This window comes from Peromyscus maniculatus, chromosome 8, assembly GCF_049852395.1.
Source record: "Peromyscus maniculatus bairdii isolate BWxNUB_F1_BW_parent chromosome 8, HU_Pman_BW_mat_3.1, whole genome shotgun sequence".
Lineage (NCBI taxonomy): Eukaryota > Metazoa > Chordata > Mammalia > Rodentia > Cricetidae > Peromyscus > Peromyscus maniculatus.
This window is the reverse complement of record NC_134859.1, coordinates 13,038,123-13,058,034: the sequence shown is the minus strand read 5'-3', so window position 1 is coordinate 13,058,034 and position 19,912 is coordinate 13,038,123. Positions and strand designations below refer to the sequence as shown.

Below are 19,912 nucleotides of genomic sequence, written 5' to 3'. Positions count from 1 at the left end.
CAAAGAGTGAGCCAGGCAGCTCTGTTTTCTGCTGTTTATTGACAGCTGACAGCAGCTCTCTGTCCAGACCCCCTCCCCACTTCCTAGAGCCCTAGCCCGGGCCACCTATCCAGAGGAGGCTGCTGAGTGGCCAGCGTGTTCACCGATGAGGAAGCGCCAGGAATGACAGTTGAAGGCCCATGTCCACACTACCTTAGTTGGCCCCCTCCACCAGCCTACACCACAATTATGGTTTTGGCAAGTTATTTTTTTTTTTTGTTTTTTTGTTTTTGTTTTTTTTTTTTTAAGAAATGTCAATGTTATGCCCAACACTTGTGGATCAGCAAACACGAAAGAGGAGACCAGTCAGTATTTTTTGTAGGGGGGAAAAGGGTGAGAAGTACTACACAACACAGCCTCAGACCATGAGCAGAACTGTCCATGGGAATTCAAGATGGGCAGGTTGGCTGCCTGTACAAGGCTGCCTTGTGGGAGGCGGGGGGCATACACAACCTTGAACACACATCTGCCCATAGTGTGGCATGCATGCCCTTGCACTCATGCCCACGTTCCCACGGGGTGCACACGGGGTACACCCTCACACCGGCACACCCCAAGGGCGTGGCCACACCCAGAAGGAAGAAGCCCTCCCCGAGGTCTGTGGGGCATGGAGAGGGACAGGAGGGAGGCAAGGCACATCCTTCAAGTTCTTCAGACCCTCAGAAGCTAGGAGAGTGGAGGAGGCCCTGGGCAGAGAGGCCCTGGGCAGAACCCCTCCTCCAGACCGTGCCCCCCGGGGTGTGTGCTCGTGACCAAGGACAAGGCCATTCCTAGATGAAAGAGTAGGGCAGACAGGTGGCCTCAGCCTGACGGCTTTAGCTTCAAGCTGGACTTGTGTCCTTTCTGTTGGTAAATGGTTTCTATAGAATCAATAATATTTCTTCTCTTTAAATATATATTTGTTAAAGTTATCTTTTTGTTTCTCTGGGGAAATCTGCCTCAGCTCATTCCCGATAAATTAATACTCTTGATAGCTTATATTCTGGGGTGCAGTGGGACGAGCCCAACCTTGGCCCCCCGTCCCTTGTGCTGTGCCAGAGCGGCTGGCAGAGGTTCCCCAATGGGCAGTTCTGTGCTGGGCATAGGCCTGTGCTCTGCCACAGATTGGGGAGAGGGCCACAGTGGCCACCCCCCTCTTCCCTTGGTGCTCAGTCTGCCTAGGGCGAGGGAGGAACAGCCCCCCACAAGCAGAGCAAGCCTGCAAGGGTAGGGCCCAGCAGTTGTTGCACAGGGAGCAGCAGACAAGAATGGGCACCGGCGGGCAGCACATCTGCCCAGAGCCCTTGGAGCGTCGCCCACCCCCGTGCCAGGGGGGCCGACAACCAGCCTGGGCCAGGAGTGGGAGTTGTGCTTGTGCAGAGCTGGGCGTGCCCGGCCCACTCGGCCCCCGCCCACCACTCCGAGGCGCCCATCCTGAGGTAAAGGTCAAAGTGCGGGCCAGAGCTGGGAGCATGGTGGGCCCGTACGGGTGGCCGCCTCACTCCAGCATGGCGTCCAGCTGGTCGGCCAGGTCGTCGAACATGCTGCCGATGTCCTCCAGGATGCTGCCAGTGCTCTTCTCCTCGATGGAGGAGGGGCTAAGGGTGGGCATGCATCAGCAGGGTGGGGCAGCACAGGTCCCCTTACTCAAGGCTCGGTGGCTCCCCAGCAACCCACTCTTAACCCCGGCTGGATGGCTCCGCCTATCCCTACCGGTCCACCCAAGAGCCACGCCCTGCGCTCGGCCAGCACTCCCCACACCAGGCCCGAGGTACCTACCGAGGGCCTTGCCCGTCCTCCTGCCGGATCTTCTCCTCCACGGCCTGCAGCGCTGCAGCCAAACACGCACTAGTCTCCTCCAGCTTCTGCCGAGCGCTGTCCCCGGGCGAAGCACAGTCTGGAGCTGCTGGGGGTCCGGGGGCCACGGAAGCCGCAGCGCGAGGCGGCTTGGCGGGTACGTGCAGCGCGGGTGCCCCTGGGGAAGGGGGCTTGGCGGGGCTGGCGCTCTGCGAGGGCGGCGAGCTAGCCGGCTTGACAAGGGCTGCGGGCGGCTGGCGTGCCGGCGAGGGCACAGGCGAGGTGGTGGCGCTGCTGGACTGTAGTCCCGCCACAGCCTTGGCTGGCTTGGGTGCTGTGGGTGGCGGCGGAGGCTTGGGTGACACGGGCGGTGGCGTGCCGTGAGCGCGCTTTACTTCTGCATGGAAGAGGATGACGCTGGTACCCGGGAATAACAACCCCGTGTTCCCTCCATCTAGCGGGAGAGATGCTGTAGTCGGCCTATTCTCACTGCAGCCGCTAGGGTGTGCAATCTCACTGCAAAATGTCACTGTTTGCTAAGCTCCTTCAGATGTGGCCTGATGTATCCAGCAAATGGTTGTCTCAGCACCCTCGCACTGATGGCCTCTCTGGAAACCTACCCTCTCCTGTATCAGGGGACTCCAGCTAGGTCTTCCTGCATGTGTACCACTAGTCTCTCGGTCTTCTGCACCCCCTTCACTGAACAAGAGGCATGTCCACTACAGGGTGGCAGGGCTGTCCCACAGTGGATAGATAAGATCTGCAGACAGTCGTATCCCGCTCCACCTGGGCTTCATCCAACCCAAAAAGGGAAATCCAGACTATGAAATAGGGTATCGGGCAAGGGGCCTGTCCCGAGACCCCGCGTTCTTTCTTAGCTGGCTTTCTGTACTTACCTGGGCTGCCAGGGCCTGGCAGTGGCACCTTCTTAGAGGCAGGTGTAGGTGAGCCCTGGATCTTGGTCACAGGCTGAGCCAGGATGGGCTTGGGAGAGACAGGTGGCTTCACGGGCTTCCGGGCATTGCCATCAGGCAGGGGCAGTGGAGGCAGCTGCGTCAGGTCGGCAGGTGGGGGCTCAGCAGGTGGAGGAGGAGGGGGCAGCTCTGGGGGTCCAGCCTGTTCGGAGGCTGGCCGTCGGCGAACCGTGGCTGTGCCGTTCTGATACACAGACAGCGGCGGGGGTGGCTCGGGCCCGGTGTCCCGCTCTTTCGCCTTGGGCCTGCGCTTGACGGTGTCAGACTCCGTCAGTATGAACTTGACGTTCTCTTGCTGGCTCTGCTTGGCCCGGATGCGCCTCTTGAGCGTGGCACTGGCCTCTACCCGGGCAAGGGGAGGGCCCTCCACACTTGCCTCCCCCTTGGCGGGACCTCGAGGCCGTTGCCGGGCTGTGCCATCCTCCATAAAATGACTCTGCTCGGCTGGTTCCCCAGGTCCCCGGCGGGCAGTGGCCAGAAGTCCAGTGACCGGGCCACTGAGTGTACGGCGCCGGTTCACCACTTCACCGTCGGGCCCAATGGCCTCTTTGTGCTTCACGGAGGCCAACACAGTAGCTACCCGGCCCGGTTCTGGACTGGCAGGACGCGGTGTGGGGTGGCCTTCAGGGGGCCTGCGGATAGCCCGCCCCCCGCCCCCAATGGAAGACAGCTCCAACATGGCTGCAATGCTCTTCACACTTCCAGCACTGCCGGTGTCCACACTGCCAGTCAGATCACTAGCCCGCCGGCGCTGTGCCCGGACCCCCAGCCGGCCATCCTCTGTCTCGGCATCTGGAGCCGGCTCGTCAGCGAGGTTGGCACTGGCCATGGCCGAGCTGGAGCGCTTGGGCGGAGGTGGTGGGGGCCCCTTCTTCCGCGGCCGCACAGCAAAGGACTGACTGCGGTTCACATTCTTGTCAGTGCCAGCGGGAGCCCTCACCGAATGGCTCCGACCCACACGCCGCTGGACTGTGGCGTAGGGTCCGGCAGCAGCAGGCACCAGCAGCTCATCCCGCTCCGGCTCGCTGTCAGACGCTGCATAGCGATTCAGGCTGTGGGCGCGTTTCTTGGGCCGCCCGGGCTCCACATCAGCGTCTGGGGGCAGGCATAGCGTGGGCACGGCTGCTGGTGCTGCTGGGAGCACGGGTCCCGGAGCGGCCGGCCCCGCCTCGCCCTCAACTGGCTGGGGCAGCACATAGGCAAACCCACGGTGTGTGGGTGACTGAGGCAGGGAACGGGGAGACATGGGTCGGTCTGTCGGTGGCAGCAGCTGCGGGGTGGGCTTCACCTTGGCTGTGGCTGGACCATGAGGTCCTCCAAGAGCCTGAGGGGAACCTGGCTGAGCTTTGGTGGGTGTCTGTGGGGGTGTGAAGTGGCTGGCACCTGATGGAAGGACCTGCCGTGGCTTGCCCGGCACCGGGGGCACACTGGCCCTCTTGACGCTGTGGCCGTGGCGGCCAGCCCGAACCTCCTTGGGTGGGGTGCCAGGGGCTGGCCCCTCATCCAGCAGGTATTCCTGACTTCGCGACATGGGGCTGCCAGGTCCTTGGGGCCCGTCACCCAACAGCTCCTGAGAGCTGCTCATGTGCCGAGCCCGTCCACCCAGGCTGGACTCCTGCCGCAAGGTGGCCCTTGGAGTGGGTGGCAGGTGGTTGGAGGCCTTCTCAGCAGCAGCTGCACCTGCTTCCGCTGGGCCAGACAGCGCAGCCTGCAGCTCCCCACTGAGTTCACTGTCCTGGAAGGTGGTCATCTTAGGAGACTGGCAATCTGCGGCAGCAGGCTCAGATGGGGGTGGTGACTCAATAGCCATCATTTCAAGTGACTGGGGTGCCTTTCGGCGCAGGGGTCCCCCCTCATACTTGGAGTATTCTGCCTTTTGCAGCTCCGCCAGTTTCCTCACAGCCAGCATCAGCTTCTTTTGGTGTCCTGAGTCGGGGGAGGGGGAAGAGGCTGGTCAGGAGGACCTGTAGGTACAGGCAGGTAGGGAGGGGCAGGCTGGAACCTTACCCAGCTTGGTGATGCCAATCTCCTGCAGATCTTCCCAAGTGATGTCAGTGATGAAATCAATGTTCTCATAGCCGTTGTCCACCAGCACCTTGTAATACTGGGCCAGACCGATCATGGACAGCCACACAGCCAGGTTAGCCTATGGAGAGGGGGACAGAGAGGGGCAGCCCGAGCCGGCTGCTCACACCATGACCACCTACTTGGGACTATTAGCAGATGGGCCTGTGGGGCACAGACAGACAGAAGGACAAACAGACAGGCCTGAAATGTCAGTATTGCAGACAGCCTAGGCACAGCCTTGGTGGGAACTGCAGGCCAGCTCCTCAACATGCCATCTGTACACTAGGATACACACAGGTTAACACATGCAAACACACTTGGGCTGCCTATCATCTGGACACAGTTTCAGGTGTAAGAAAGTGCTTCTTTGCCTCATCAGGTGGCCACAGGCAGTGTCCTGAAGAGACGCACCCACACGCCAGACACAGACACACACACAATGCCACATAAGATGCGTGTACACACACTGCACACCCTGCATGCTGCTTCCAGCTGTACAAAACACAGGCACCTCTCTTGCTCACCCTCACAATGTTTCCCCACCCACAGCAGATGCATGATCACGCACTTGTTACACATTCGCCACACAGCCATACTAGGAATGTGCAAGTATCCGGTGTCCACCGAGGACTGCCCAATCGCCCCAAGCTCCCAGCTGATACCACTCTTACACCCACACCCGGCACTTCCAGTCATGCAGGTAACAGAGTGAGGCGAGGTCCATGAGACCCAGATGTGCTCCTGGGAGGACCCCTGGTGCTGCTGTCTGGGTGTCGAGGTGGGGCAGGTGAATGCAGCCCTGCTTGCCAACAGAACCAGGGCCCTGGGGAGGGCAGGGTTTGGGTAGCCAGCAGCACCTCTCTCATGGATGGATGGGAGAACAGAGCTAGTATGCAACCCAGAGGGCCAGTATCAGCCCAGAAGCCCATATATAGGCATCTCCTCATAAATAAGAGCAGAGGCCACTGGATGCAGAAGCCACCAGAGGGTTGTCAGCCATTAGCACAGGCCAGCACGTGCAGTGGGACCTGTGTGCATGTGTGTGGCAAGCATGTCCGACACCAGCCCATCTGCAGTCCACGTGACTAAAAGACAGGGCTATAGTGCTGCTGGCCATGAATAGAGACGGCATACCCTCCTGATTCCAGGTTCCCTCACAGCCCCTAGAGTCTTAGCCATGAGCCTGTCTAGGGAGTTTGGCCCCATAATAGGCTGTCCAAATATCTCCCTGCTAGCTGGCTGCCTCTGTAGCCCAGGCGGGCCTTAAAGCTCATGATCTTCCTGCCTCAGCCTCTCTGAGTACTGAGTCCCTGTACCACCAGGCCTGGCTCCATACTCAACTCCATTTCCTAGGACCCCAGAAGGCAGATGAGGGCCCTAGCCAGGGAGGCAGCCTGTCTGTCTGTCCATCTGCCTGCTGGTCCTGGCTCAGCCACCAGGGCACAAGGAGCCTTACAGGTTTGTGTTCAGGCAGCCAGTCAGGAATGTTCAGGCCGCTGATCTCGGCTGTGATCTTCTTACGGTGGCCTGGCTTGGTGACACCAATGGCGGTGAGGTCCTAGGCAAAGAGGAGGCCCATTAACTGGCAAGTAGAGGGATCTGCCTTTTGGAAGGGAAGCAGCTGGCCACCAGCCCATAGCAGCTCACCTCGGGGGTCATACGGCTGATGGTGGGCAGGTCATAGCCAGCACTGGTGAAGTTGGGGGCATAGAGCTGTAGCTGGAATGTGGCAAGCCACTGACTGACCGCCTCAGCACTCTGCAAGACACAAGGCACCAACTGCAGCCTGTCCACTGCTGGGCTGCGCCCCGACCTCCACTGTGCCGCCTTCTCTGCTTGGTTCACGGCCAGAGTGCTGGGTCCGCCGCCGCTGTGTCCATTGCACCAGCATTCCGTGATCTGTCCTCCTGGATACAGCGTCTGCAGCCCTCCAGCCTTCTTCCGGGAGCTCCACCAGGAAGGTCCTGCCGAGTCTGGGCCGTGGCCTCCCCCCCACCCCATGTCTGCACCAATGATACCCATACCATTTTAGAGATGCAGATGTGGCCCCATAGGAGGGGACTCTGGGGGGAGGGCTTCAGGTAGGACTGCTCCCTGGAAGGTGGGCTCTGTGCCCTAGTCAGAAGTCCCTCGCCTCCTCTGCTGTGTGGGATTCAGCCATCAGATCATGCCTCACAGCCACACAGGTGCATACTCACATGACCCACTGCACCTACATACACATTTGTGTGCCTCACACCCATCCCCTTCCATCTATACAACCACACACACGTATGCCCAGCTCATAGTTGACCATGCCACATCCACACAACACCCTACATACTTCTGCAAATGTGCACACACTAGCTCACAGCCTACACAATAGACAACACCTGTACACTCGTGTGTGCGTGCACATATGACACAGACAGACAGAAGGACAGAGTCTGGTCTGTCAAGGCCTGTGGTAGCTGCTGTGGCCAGGTATGCCTGTCAGGCTGTTAACCCCATCCCTCCCAAGCCCAGGCCTGGAGCTGACCAGGCCCTGTACCTTGCCCTCTGAGGCCGAGGCAGATTCCAGCTTCTTGGGTGGCTGCTCCCCGTATACCTGCCCAGCATGGGCTGCTGGTGGCTGGGACCGGGCAGCACCTGACGATGAGAGAAAGTGGCAGAGAAAGGGCTATCTAAGAGCCAGCTGCCTGCCAGGCCAGCAAAGCCTGCCCTTGCTCTTACCTGTGGAGCCCTCTGGAGGCTTGACGGGGCTGTCTCCCGGGCTGGAATCAGAGACCGACTTCTGGGAAAGCACTGTTGCCAGGAGCTGGAACCCAAAAGGCCACTTGCTATCACTGTTCCAGGTCTGACCTCCCCAACCTGACCAACCCTCCCTGCTCGCTCACCTTAACGCCTTCAGAGCTCGCATGCAGGGCATGGGCCCCACCGCTCCTGCCCCCAGCCACATTGCTCAAGCTGCCACTGCGGTCTCCACCTGCCAGGACAGGGACCATGAAGTGTGCTGGCCCCACAGTGGTACCCAGCAGCAAAACTACTGCCCCAGTGCTCTGGAGGCCCCTGGCCTACCTGCAAAAGGCTTCCTCAGCACCCAGATCTCCTCCGGGGGTGCAGAGGGCCCCAAGGAGCCACCTCCCTGGGGTGGGCTTGGCTCGCTGCCTGTTCGGGAACCTGTAGGCCAAACACAGCCCTTCCTGAACCCTGGGCAGCCCAGGCACAGCCGTACACGGAGAGGAAGCAGCGTAGAGGCTTCCGCCTTGTTGTCTCCAGTAACCCGAGAGACCCTGAATGTCTGAGGCCAGGTCAGAGTGGCAGAGGTTCAGGGTCAGGTGTCCTACCACTACCCTTACGGCTCTATCGGCAAAGGGGCTGAGGATCACTGGAATGTTGACTTTCTCTGTGCTAGGGGACAAGTAAGGAGCCACCCAGTGGCCTAAGGCCAAATCAATCCAGATGACCACAGGTGGGTGCCCACACCTTCTACCTGGCCCTCTGGCCCCACCCACTAATTTCCATCCATGGCCACTCTAGACAAATCAGCCCCATCCCTACCCTACCTCCAGCCTTTCTGAACCAGACAATGGTGTTTTCCCACTTGCTCCTCCACCCCTCCCACGTGCTCTGCCATGCTGGCCTCCTATCCATTGGGTGCTGAGATCCTGCCCCACGGCCCCTACACACATGGTTCATGTTGCCAGGGTGGTGTTGCCCATGACCTGGCCTCTACACCCTTCAGAGCCTTCTCTGACCTCCCTAACTAAGGAAAGCCTTGCTTCCCTTTCTCTGTGAAAGTTGTTGATTCTTTTCCTGTGTGAACATCAGAGTTTCCTGCTCCTTTACAAGGACAAGAGCACTGTGTATTTAGTGGCCACCTGAGAATTGGTGGCCCACATCTTTAATCCCAGCACTCAGGAGGTAGAGGCAGGTGAATCTGAGTTTGAGGCCAGCCTGGTCTACAGAGCGAATTGCAGGACAGCCAATGCTACACAGAGAAACCTTGTCTCGAAAAACCAATAAATGAGAGAGAGAGAGAGAGAGAGAGAGAGAAAGAGAGAGAGAGAGAGAGAGAGAGAGAGTGAGAGTGAGTGAGTTGGACTGTGGAAGGCATGGTGGGCCAAGAGAAGGAATGCACATGGTAACCCTGCTGAGAGTGGGCCAGCGCGAGGGGTTAGTGGGTGCCAGTCCTGACCACAGCTAGAATTCAAACTGGCTCTGCCACCAACATACTAGAGTATACTTCTTCCTTTCTTGTCTCCAGACTCAGGCTGAGTGACCCTTGATTGCCTCCCTCCAGAGGGAGAGGATTTACCTGCTCGTTTGACGATAGCCTCGCCCAGGGAGGATGGGAAGTAGCCCACCCTGTCATTGCCTGTCCGGTTGTCATGGATACAGCCTTTCCACCGGCCATCCGGATGCTGTTCAAGTACCTGACCAAACAAATGGGTGTGTTCAGGGAGACACGTCAGCAGGTGAGGCCTGCTACCCTGTACCCTCCCCCAGCTGCTGCCGGAGGATGTTCAAAGCATGCCAGGGTCCCTCCCATCCCTGCCACAGCACCCAGGAACTGTCCTCACCGTGATAATGTCCCCAGCCTTCACATTGAGACTGGTTAGGTCATAATTGTTACAGTAATCCTTGGTGGCCCGGACCTGTAGAGCTGCTGAGGCCTCTGGAGATACAGGGAGTAGACCCCCAGTCCTGGGAGCTGCCCCCCCAACCCGGCCCGGCCCGGCCCAGCCCTCAGTCCCACCCAGGCCCCACCTCGAAGCAGTTGCTTGATCTCCTTGCCGGCCTGGGATGTAGTGAACTGGTGGACAATGTCCAGTGCTGTCTGGTTGTAGGTATTCCTCACCTGGGCATTGATCCCACTCTGCATACACCAAAGGCCAGGGCCTTGTCAGAGGTTCCCACGCCTCCCACTCGTCCCCAACCTTCCTCTCTGTGTCCTGGGTCACCAGACTCACATCCAACAGCAGCCGGACCACTTCTGTCTTCCCACAGAGTGCAGCCTCATGAAGGGCTGTGCCCGACTTGGTCTGGCGGTTAATGTCGATGCCGGCCTGAAGAAGGAGTCTAATAATGCAAAGGCGGAGAGAGCAGGCAAGGCCTTTTAGCCAGAGCCCTCTCCCCAGCACCCTCAATCCAGCCCTTGGTTCTAACTGACTGTCTGCTGGGGCTGGCGCAAGCCACCCTGCCCTTGTGAAATGATACGACGTCCGCTATTTCTGATGATTGGCGGAAGACCTGTCCATGGCTGAGTTTTCACAGCTGTTATTTTGTTCAGCCCTAGGATAGGCAATGTTGGGGGGCCCTTTATAGATGAAGACACTGAGGCTCGGGAGGGGAAATGCGTCTACAAGATTTCGGCAGGTGGCAAGTTCAAGTCAAAGCCAGGACTGAGAAGGCACAGAAGCATCTTCACCAGCCACCCCAGTCTTTTCTTTATCTGGGCACACTCGGGTTTCCACAACTCTGCACCTCCCTTTAGGTAGTGTGTGTGCACGCTACGGATTGAATCCAAGGCCTCATGAATGCTAGGAAGCACTCCACCAGAGCTATATCCCAGCCATTTATGTCCATAACGTCCATTTGTAATGTACAAGTGTGTGAGTGCACATTCATATGTGTGCACATGTGTATAGAGGCCAGAGGTCAATGCTGAGTGTCTTCAATTACCCTTCACCTTTTTATTTATTTATTTTTTAACTTATATGTATGTGTACATGTGTCTGCAAATGGCTATGTGCAAGTGAGTGAGTGCGGTGTGATTCCCTGGAGCTGGAGTTACAGGAGGTTGTAAGCTGCCCAGCATTGGGTCCTCTGGAAGAGCAGCAGTCCTCTTAACTGCTGAACCATCTCTCTAGTCCCTCCCCCTTATTGTTTGAGACAGGATCTTTCACAGAAACCTGAGCTCTCTGGTTCGGTGATACTAGCTGACCAGCAAGCCTCAGGGATCGAGCCCCTTGTCTCTCCCTCCCCAGAAATGAGATTATAGGCACCTGCTGCCACGTCTGGTTTTCACGTGGAAAACTCAGGTCTTCATGATCACATGACAAGCCCTCTACTAACTGAGCCATCTCACCAGCACACCACCCCCCTTAAGGACAGGGTCTCATGTGGCCCATGCTGGCATCAAACCCATTATGTAGCAGAGGATGATCCTGAACCCTTGATCTTCCTGGCTCCACCCCCCTGAGTACTGGGATTATAGATATGAACCATCACACCTGACTCAAGGCCTTTATTTTTCATTTTTAGGCAGGATGTTGCTAAGTTGCCTAGGTTAGCTTTGAACTCTTTATCCTCCTGCCTCAAGTGACGGGCATAACAGACCTGTGTCACCATACTGGGGTCTCCCTTCTTATTCCCAAGCCAGAATTCCTAGGAGCCTCGTGCCCCTGGAGACCACCATGCCTGGAGGCCTGAGGCTAGCCTGTTCCTGGCTGTACCTGATGATGTCGATGTGGCCATTCTTGGCTGCCAGGTGCAGGGGGCTGGTGCCGTTGGGGTCAGTCGTGTCCCCTGGTCGGGGCTCCAGCAAGGCCGCACACATGTTGCTACTTAGTAGCAGCTGGACCACCTTGAAGGAAGGATCGAGGTAGGTGGTCCTGGCTTGGGGCTGCCCCTGGCCCCACCACGGGTGAGAAGGACCGGCAGGGGGCACCCCACCCATCTCTGGGGGAAACTTACCCCTACTCGTCCAAACTCACAGGCCAGGTCCAGAGGTGTCTTTCCGGAGTTGTCCACCATGCAAGGGTTGGACTGATGCTGCAATAGCATCTCTGACTGCAGGACAACGGTCTGGTTATCCCTGGGGCCACTCAGCCCTCTGCCTGACTGCCCACCCAGACTCCCCATGAGGCCTTACCACATCATAGTGACCATGCTGGGCGGCCAAATGCAGGGGGATGTGGCCCTCGTCGGATGGGACGTTCACTGCTGAGCCTGCCTTCAGCACCAGCTTCATGGGCTCCTTCCGGCCCTGCCAGGCTGCATAGTGCAATGGCCGCATGCCTGGGGACAGGTATGGATTGTTGGAAACTAAGTCCTGACCCTAAATCCAACCCTCACTAGAGAGATGTCACCATCTCTAAGGTTCTGTCTTAACCCAGGCAGATGCCTTGGGCTGAAGGATTCCTTCCACCCTTGACTTTGTTCCCTGCCCTTGGCTTCAAGGCCCCCCAGACCAGGCTTGCCTTTGTTGTCCTTGATGTCTACAGCAGCCTGAGCCTCCAGCAGAAGAGAGATCAATTCCGTGTTGCCATTCAGGGCAGCATGGTGCAGGGCTGAGAAGCTGGGTAGGTGAAGGACAGGTCTAGGAGTGAAGCGAACACCCAGCCCTCCCTGGGGCCCACCTACCCCAGGGTCCACACTGCTACTGCCCAAGCTCACAACTCACCCATCTGGGTCCTGGAAATTGACATTGATCTTCTTGGTAGAGCCAAGGAGCTCTGTAAAGAGAGAGAGAGAGAGCCAGTGAGGAGAGGTGGTCCAGACCCTCTTAAGAGCAGGGGAGGGTAGTAGTGATCTGCCTGCCTGTTGGAGCAAGGTCTTAGTCTATAGTCAGGCATCCAGATAAGCAGGGACTCAGCTCTAGGTGCTCCACCTGTCCTCATCTGAGAATGAGAGATCAGACCATGCACCCACATGGGCACACACATGTGCACATGCACCCCTCCCTTGGGACGCTGGCTCAGCACCTGCCGTTGGTGGGAGGGAGAGAGCCGGCCCCATCTGTCTCTCAGAAGGACCCAGATGGGGCCGGGGGTGGTTGAGGAGGCTGGAACACCCGGAAATGGGGTATTTCTGGGGGAAAGGACTACATCTCCAAGCACTCTCCTGCCAGCTCTGGCTGCCATGTGGATAAGCCCTACAACCCTGCAGGGAGAGGGAGAGGCTGGCTTGCGGGCAAGGGCCTCCAGGTGACCCATGCCAATGGCCACCTTGCCCACAAAAGCAATGTTCAGATGGACTTGAGCCCCAGGGTCCACACTCTCCTTCTGAGGGTCTCTCTTATCCTGTGGCCTCCCTCACCCTGGCCTTCTCCAGAGCTTTCAGAAGAGAGAGCCCACCAAAGCCATCCCAGTGGGCCCTTGTCCACAGGACTCTTGCCAACCCCCTGCCTGTCTGGGCCATGGTTATATAACCCATTAGTGGGTCAGTCACTCTGTGAGGGGGGGGCTAGAAGGACAGAAGCCCCTTTGTCCAGGCTCAGGCCAGGGGTGGGGGTGGGGGACGGAGACCCAAAGGCAGGGGAGCCAAGAGAGTCGAGTCACAGTGGGCTGGCTGTAGGGCTTAGCTCGGATTGGCTCAGCCTCAGCCACTGGGCACAGCATGTGGGTCTCTTGACAATCCCTGAAGTCCGGGAAGCCAGCTGCACCTAAATTTGAATCTTTGTTCTGACACTTCCTAGTCCTGTGGCCTTGGCCACTGGTCTCGTTTATGAGCTAGAAAAGATGGCACCTGTCACCCGAGCTGATGAGACTTGGAGCATTTCTTGAACACTAGGCCCCACTAACACCATCTGGGCAGACCCCACATCTCACAGGGTCTCTCCTGGATAGAGTGAAGGTGCTGCCACCTTCTGGTTGCTCCCATGTTCTCAGATACTAGCGGTACCAGTTCATCAACTGTATGCCACTTCCCCAGTGGTTAGCCAGACCAAGCCTTGGCATCAATAGTCAGCCCTGGTAGCCAGGTGTAGTGACACACGCCTTTAATCCCAGCACTCTGGAGGCAGAGAGGCCGGCGGATCTCTGTGAGTTCGAAGCCAGCTTGGTCTACAGAGTGAGTTCCAGGAAAGGCACCAAAACTACATGGAGAAACCCTGTCTTGAAAAAAAAAAAAAAAAGTTTCAGTACAGCCAGAGACACATAGTGAGACCCTGTCTCAAAAAGTAAAAAATAAAAAAGACTCAACTCTGGGGGTCTTTCTCATGGACCCAAGTCATGTTCTCAGGCAAATCCCCTGACTCTGCCTGAAGATGCACTCCAAGTACAGCCAGGTCCCATGCTTTTCAACATACCATGGTTGTCACCATGGGCCCGACTGGCACTCCCGGCAGGACCCCTGCCACTGCCTTCCCATTGGTGTCCTCCTGACTCCTTGTGCCCTTGGTTTCTCCTCTGCACAAGTGAGTCGGAGACTGTTCAGATGCAAGTCACAGCCCGGCATCCACTTTTAATCTCAGCTCTCGGGAGATAAAGGGAGGAGAATCAGGAGTTCAGACTTGACTACATAGTAAGTTTGAGGCTAACCTGGGCTACATAAGATGCTGTAACAAGGAAGAAAAAAAAGGGAGGGAAGGAGGGAAGCAGGCAAAACAAAACTCCCGAAAACTGCGAGTTACAGACAGACGTGGTGCGTGTGCCTGCCACTGCAGCACTTTGGAGGCGAAGGCAGAGTTCCCAGCTCCGGCTCACCCGGAGCTGCCGATGAGATCCCGTCTCAAAAAAAAAAAATCCATGGGAGTGGGGCCACACCTGAGGTGGCTCACCAGGTAAAGGTGCTTGTCAGCAAGGCTAACAACTTGAATTCAAGCCTTAAAACCCACCTGGTGGAGAGTGAAAATGGACTCATGCAAACTGTCCTACGTCACATGTGCCATGGCACGTGCAGGCACAAAATAAATAATACATACATACAAACAAGAATGTTTAAAAAAAAAAAAAAAGGCCGGGTGGTGGTGGTGTACACCTTTGATGCCAGCACTCAGGAGGCAGAGGCAGGTGGATCTCTGTGAGTTGGAGGCCAGCCTGGGCTACAGCGTGAGTTCCAGGAAAGGCGCAAAGCTACACAGAGAACCCTGTCTGGAAAAAACAAAAACAAAAACAAAACAAAAAAAAAAAAAAAAGGAGCCAGGTATGGTGGTCCAGGCCTTTAATCCCAGTACTTGGAAGCAAGGGCAGGTGGAGCTCTCTGTAAGGCTAGCCTGGTCCAATGAAATAGTGAGACCCTGTCTCAAAGCAAAAACCCACAAACAAAATAAAACACCCCAGCGGGAAACAACACAGACCTCCCAGAACCCTCCAGTGCTGTTTCACTGAGGTGGAGGGGTGGAGGCTGAGGCCCCAATGTCTCACGTGATTGGCCCTTGCTTTTGCTCTGACCTCTTCCCGCTCCTCTGTTTTCATCATCTTGCTCCAGCTGCACAGCCACCTTGACGTCCTCTAACATACAGGCCACCGGGGCCACAGGGCCTCTGCATCACACCGTCCTTCACACACTTCAGTTCGCTCAGATGGAACCTCTTCTCAAGGTCTCTCATCCAAAATGCTGCCCTTTCCGGCCTGGTTGTGGTTTTCTCACTAGCCCTCTTCACCACCCAGTGTATCACATCAGTTTTCTTCATGGCTTTGGTGGCTAAACAATGCCATCTCCATCCTACATGCCCTCTGTCCATCTTTAGGGTCAGCTTCGTGGGTAGGTGACCTGTGCAGTTACTGAGAATACTTCGATTTCAGATACGGGTCCTACATTAGCATCTTACACGAGGCCCTGAAAACTACCTACGGCTGGTCTGCTACAGTCCCCTTCTATGAACTGATGTCACCGTTCCATGGCAACCCCTCCAGAGCCATGCTCCAGACACTTTGCCTCGTTCTTCTCAAGTGTAATACAGTCAGGTCTCAGGGTCTCCAAAGTTTCTAAATTCCTGTTCTCCCTCCACCTTGGGCTTCCAGGCAGCTACAGAGTCAGGTTTAGGGAGGGGAAGCCCCAGGCAAGCTGCTCTGAGGTCAGACAAGCAGAAGCCAATGTTTTAGAGGGGTATAGAGGTCAAGACTCAGAAAAAGACACACGGGAGGAGGGAGGGCTCCATCAAGAATGGGACCGTCACCGGGTGGGTGGCACACGCCTTTAATCCCAGCACTCGGAAGGCAGAGCCAGGCAAACATCTGTGAGCTCCAGGCCAGCCTGGTCTACAGATCGAGATCCAGGACAGGCACCAAAACTACACAGAGAACCCTGTCTCGAAAAACAAAAACAAACAAAAAGTCAACACCAATAAATAAATAAATAAATAAATAAATAAATAAATGCTTGTTTTTTAAAACAACAATAACAACAGGCAGTGATGGTGTACGCTTTTTTTTTTTTTTTTTTTTTTTTTTTTTTTTTTTTTTTTTTTACACAACAGGGTTTCTCTGTGTAGTTTTGGTGCCTGTCCTAGATCTCGCTCTGTAAACCAGGCTGGCCTCGAACTCACAGAGATCCCCCTGGCTCTGCCTCCCAAGTGCTGGGATTAAAGGCATACGCCACCACCACCCGGCACTGTGATGCACGCTTTTAATCCCAGCACTTAGGAAGCAGAAGTAGATAGGTGAATTCAAGGCCAGCCTGGCCTATGTAGCCTGCTAGCCAGCTAGGATTTCACAGTGAGAGTGTTTCAAAAGAAAATTAGTTAATTTTTTTTTAAGAAAGGAACTGCTCCCCATGTGGGGAGGGTCACCTTTCCAAGGACACAAATCCACAGTCCCTAGGGAGGGGAGTAGTGTAAACTGCTTGGAGGGCAGTTTGAGGTCTCAGGGCATCCCCAGTGCCTGCAGAAGGTACTAAAGAAGGTGTAGGGCTGGGGTGGCCATCCCACAGCAGGACAGACTCTGAGACTGAATCAGGAGAAAGAGATAGCTGGTTGGTGGCCTGGTGACTGAGGAGGGCGAGGGGTGGCCGAGATGAAGGCCTCAGGAGAAGCCCTTTCACTTGGTTGGTTTGGGTTATCGAGACAGGGTTTCTCTGTGTAGCCCTGGCTGTCCTGAAACTCACTCTGTAGCCCAGGCTGGCCTCGAACTCACAGAGATCTACCTGCCTCTGCCCCCCAGTGTTGGGATTAAAGAGGTGTGTGCCACCACAGTCCGGCCCTTTCACTTTTTAATAGTTGTCTGCATCAATACAGTACACTGGCATGGGATGCAGCTTCCTAAGAGAGCTTACTCAGCATTCATGAAGCCCTGGATTCTGTCTCCAGTACTACACACACACACACACACACACATAAATAGTGCACAAACCTTGCCCCTGTTTCTTGTGACCCCAGAACTCAAACTGCTCTCCAGAGACCAGCCTGAGGCCAGATACAAACTCCAGGCTGGCAGGATTTTTTTTTTTTTTTTTAAAACACAGATCTCACTATGCTGTCCTGGCTAGCCTGGAACTCACTATGTAGACCAGGGTGGCCTAGAACTCACAGAGATCCTAAATTGGTCTCCAAAGTACTGGGATTAAAGGTGTGCATGCCACACACCCTGCCGGAAGGGAATTCTTAGTGGGCCAAGATAAAAGAGAGATAGGTTCTGGGGATTCCTACAGGGTGTCCTCAGCCTGCCTTGGGGAGGGAGGCTAGGCCACAAAACTAGACAGGAGCCCCTTACCAGCAGCAGCAGGGCAGCCCCTACCAACAGCTTTCCTCCGAAGTTGTCTCTTCTTCCCTCGAGGATAACTGCTAAGCCTACATGTACAGGCTCTCTTGGAGGTGAGGTGGGGGCTCACAGAGCCATGGGCTGGAGGGAAGAGCTGGGCACCCAAAAAGACTCAAGAACAAGATTGTGGGAAAACCTCTAGGCTGGGCTGGGGAACACACTCTTTTTTGTTTTGTTTTTGTTTTTTTGAGACAGCATCTCTAGAACTCACTATGTAGACCAGGCTGGCCTTGAACTCACAGAGATCTGTGTGTCTCTGCCTCCCAATCATCACTAGGACTAAAGGCGTGCACCACTACGCCTGGCTGGTATGTGTGGGGGAACACACTCTCGAGGATACTTATGGACACCCCCCACCCCATGGCCCAAACTCCAGCTGTACTTTGCTAAATCAAAATACATCTTACTCCAAAGCAGGCCAGTGTTGCCATGACAACCGAGCTAATTCATGGAGGGATTTCTCTGTCTGATTTATTGCACCGCCCCTCTGACTCAGAGAGTGCAGACATAAGGGCCAAGACAGGTGCCTCTGCTGTCTCCGAGACCACACCAGTCAGAGGCAGAGGTAGAGACCCAGGTACTTCTTACCTCCCCACATCAGCCAAACGGAAGGAAGAGGAGCCCCACACTTGTGGTTCCCACTGACTGGCAGCAGCAAAAAGCCAGCACCATTGCATTTACTGAACTAAGTGTCTCCTCCTCATCAGTGCCTTCTTACTGTTTCCAGGATGCTGTGGGGTGGCAGGGACCACAGATGCTCCATCCTCCAGATAAGGCCATTAAGGCCTAGAGAGTCAGTGCGACCAAGGACACAAGGCCGCTAGGTGGAAAGCTGTGCCTTTACCTTCTTCCATCTGCCTCTCCCTAGAATCTGCTCCTCCACTCAGCCTTGAGGCCCTAACGCCAGCCCTGGTGAGTGGAGCTTCCCAGCCAGCCTGTGTGGCCTGGAGGCGCCAGTGTCCTTCTCACCAACAGTAAAGTAGACAGGAGCCATTCCAGACAGTCCCCTGTCTCAGCAGCCCCCTGGAGAGAAATGGGACTCCCCTTCCCCCCGGCTTATATGCAGTCCCTGGTGGTGGGTAGCGAGGGAAGGCACACCGGTCCCATGTGTTGACCTGCAGAGCCCAGCTCACGCCCGCACAGGTGCCTGACACACTCATACGTGCGCATCTGCACACTCGGCCAGCCCGCACACCCATCCGTCCATCTCCAGAGGCCCCTAGGGAGGCTCCAGGATGAGCAGAGTTAAGAGCTAGACTCGAAGCTCCAAGCTCCCAATCCTTCTCCGGACCCCTAGGGCACAAGCCAGGGATGGTGTGGGAGCTCCTTTACGGATCCTTGGCCCCCTTCCCAGCAGAGAAGACAGGCATGACCAAGGTCTGCAGAAACCTACAGTCCTTATCCCCCAGGCTCTTCCTGCATGAAGCCCAACCTGCCCCAGGGCTGGGCGACCTTGGGCCTCTGCCTCACTCCCTCATCAGTCAATGGCCCCCACTGGCCATGCCTGGGCAGCCACACCCCCAGCGTGGTCCTCCCCCCACCCCTTTCCCTGCAAAGCCTGTTATTAAACATAGGGTGGGGAGGAGAGGTCTGAGAGATTGTTAGCCTCTGGGTCGCCCCTCACTGGAAGGGCCCCTCCCTCTCTCCACAGTGTGTCTGGGGGTGGGGGGGAATCCGCCTCGCCCTTAAAAGCCCAAGTAGAAATCATCAGCCCGCAGCCTGGGAAGGGAGGGGATCCGAGGGAGGATGTGATCGCCAACGGCCTCAGGGGACCGTGGGTGCCGCAGGTGCCCGCAGGGGGCTGGGCGGACGGTCCGGCGCTCGTTGCCGCCCCTCCTCCAGAGCTGGGGCGAGAAAGGGGGGGCGCGGACCAAGGGTCTGGGCGCTCCTGGCCCCGCCCCACCCCCGGAGACCCACAGCATCCCTTCCCCGCCCTGCACCCAGGCGGTGGGGGCCCCGCCCGCGCCCCGCGCGCCCCCCGCACTCACTGGCCTTCCCCGGCCGCGGCCTCTGCAGCAGCCTCTGCGCGGTCCCCACGTCCTCCGCCTTCACCGCCTGCACCAGCTCCTGCTCCTTCCCCATGGCGCCGCGGGGCCCGCAGCGACGCGGCGCTCGGTGCTCTCGGCGGCTCAGACGCAGCGGCGGCCCCGCGTCTGCGATCGCATCCTTTCCAGCCCGCGCTGCCTGCGCCGCCCGCCGCCCAGGGCTCTCCGCGGGTTCGGGTTCGGGTTCGGGCTCGGGCTCGGGCTGAGGGTTCGGGCTCGGACTGGGGCTGGGGCTCCGACGCGGAGGGACGGATGGCGCGTCACGGGCGGGGGGCGGCCCAGGGGCGGGAGCCGGCGACGGCGGCGGGCACCCGGTGGCGCGCCGCGTCTGAGCCGCCTCCCGGACGCCTGGGTCCGCTCCCGCGGCCGCTGACCTCCGTCAGCCTGCGCCGGCCGCGCGCCCGGCTCCGAGGCTCCGCCCCCGCATTGGCCCTCCCCCCCACACTCCCGACGCCCCCTCCCCACGTTTGGGTGCGCGGGTCAGGCTAGGCCTCTGCGGACAGCGGGGGAGCGAGGATGACCGCCGGGGACAGAGGACGGTGCGCAGGGGGGCTGGCCGCGGAGCACCGGCACGGCGGCGGCGACGCAAGGCTAAACCTAGGAGAGG

The 19,912-nt window shown here is 57.4% G+C and overlaps 1 protein-coding gene across 3 annotated transcripts; it reads right to left on the bottom strand.

Annotated features, from left to right (window-relative positions):
- Positions 1 to 20: 20 nt before the first annotated feature.
- On the bottom strand, positions 21 to 19,668 carry Caskin1 (CASK interacting protein 1). Of its 3 annotated transcripts, none has more exons than XM_006978931.4 (20): positions 19,249 to 19,668; positions 12,244 to 12,295; positions 12,041 to 12,138; positions 11,713 to 11,858; positions 11,535 to 11,630; positions 11,294 to 11,424; positions 9,809 to 9,917; positions 9,606 to 9,714; positions 9,419 to 9,513; positions 9,154 to 9,271; positions 7,914 to 8,015; positions 7,733 to 7,821; positions 7,569 to 7,653; positions 7,387 to 7,484; positions 6,504 to 6,614; positions 6,313 to 6,414; positions 4,797 to 4,935; positions 2,712 to 4,715; positions 1,798 to 2,212; positions 243 to 1,616 (listed from the first exon to the last, which is right to left on the bottom strand). In XM_006978931.4, exons 1-20 carry the CDS (start codon positions 19,340 to 19,342, stop codon positions 1,517 to 1,519), a joined length of 4,293 nt encoding a protein of 1,430 aa, XP_006978993.1. In that variant the 5' UTR covers positions 19,343 to 19,668; the 3' UTR covers positions 243 to 1,516. The 3 variants fall into 3 exon arrangements, with proteins under 3 accessions (XP_006978994.1, XP_006978993.1, XP_042139626.1); XM_042283692.2 differs by lacking the exon at positions 19,249 to 19,668 and adding an exon at positions 12,879 to 12,952; XM_006978932.4 differs by lacking the exons at positions 6,313 to 6,414; positions 6,504 to 6,614 and having other exon boundaries at positions 21 to 1,616; positions 19,249 to 19,477.
- Between the last annotated feature and the right edge of the window lie 244 nt (positions 19,669 to 19,912).

Bases quoted from the DNA above. Each gene is read 5' to 3' on its own strand.
- Caskin1 (XM_006978931.4), bottom strand. From the start codon at position 19,342: ATGGGGAAGGAGCAGGAGCTGGTGCAGGCGGTGAAGGCGGAGGACGTG. The intron at 4,936-6,312 runs GTAAGGCTCCTT...CCCTCTCCATAG, and splicing joins GGCTGCCTGAACACAAACCT to GCTAACCTGGCTGTGTGGCT. The intron at 1,617-1,797 runs GTAGGTACCTCG...GCCCACCCTTAG, and splicing joins GAGGACGGGCAAGGCCCTCG to CCCCTCCTCCATCGAGGAGA.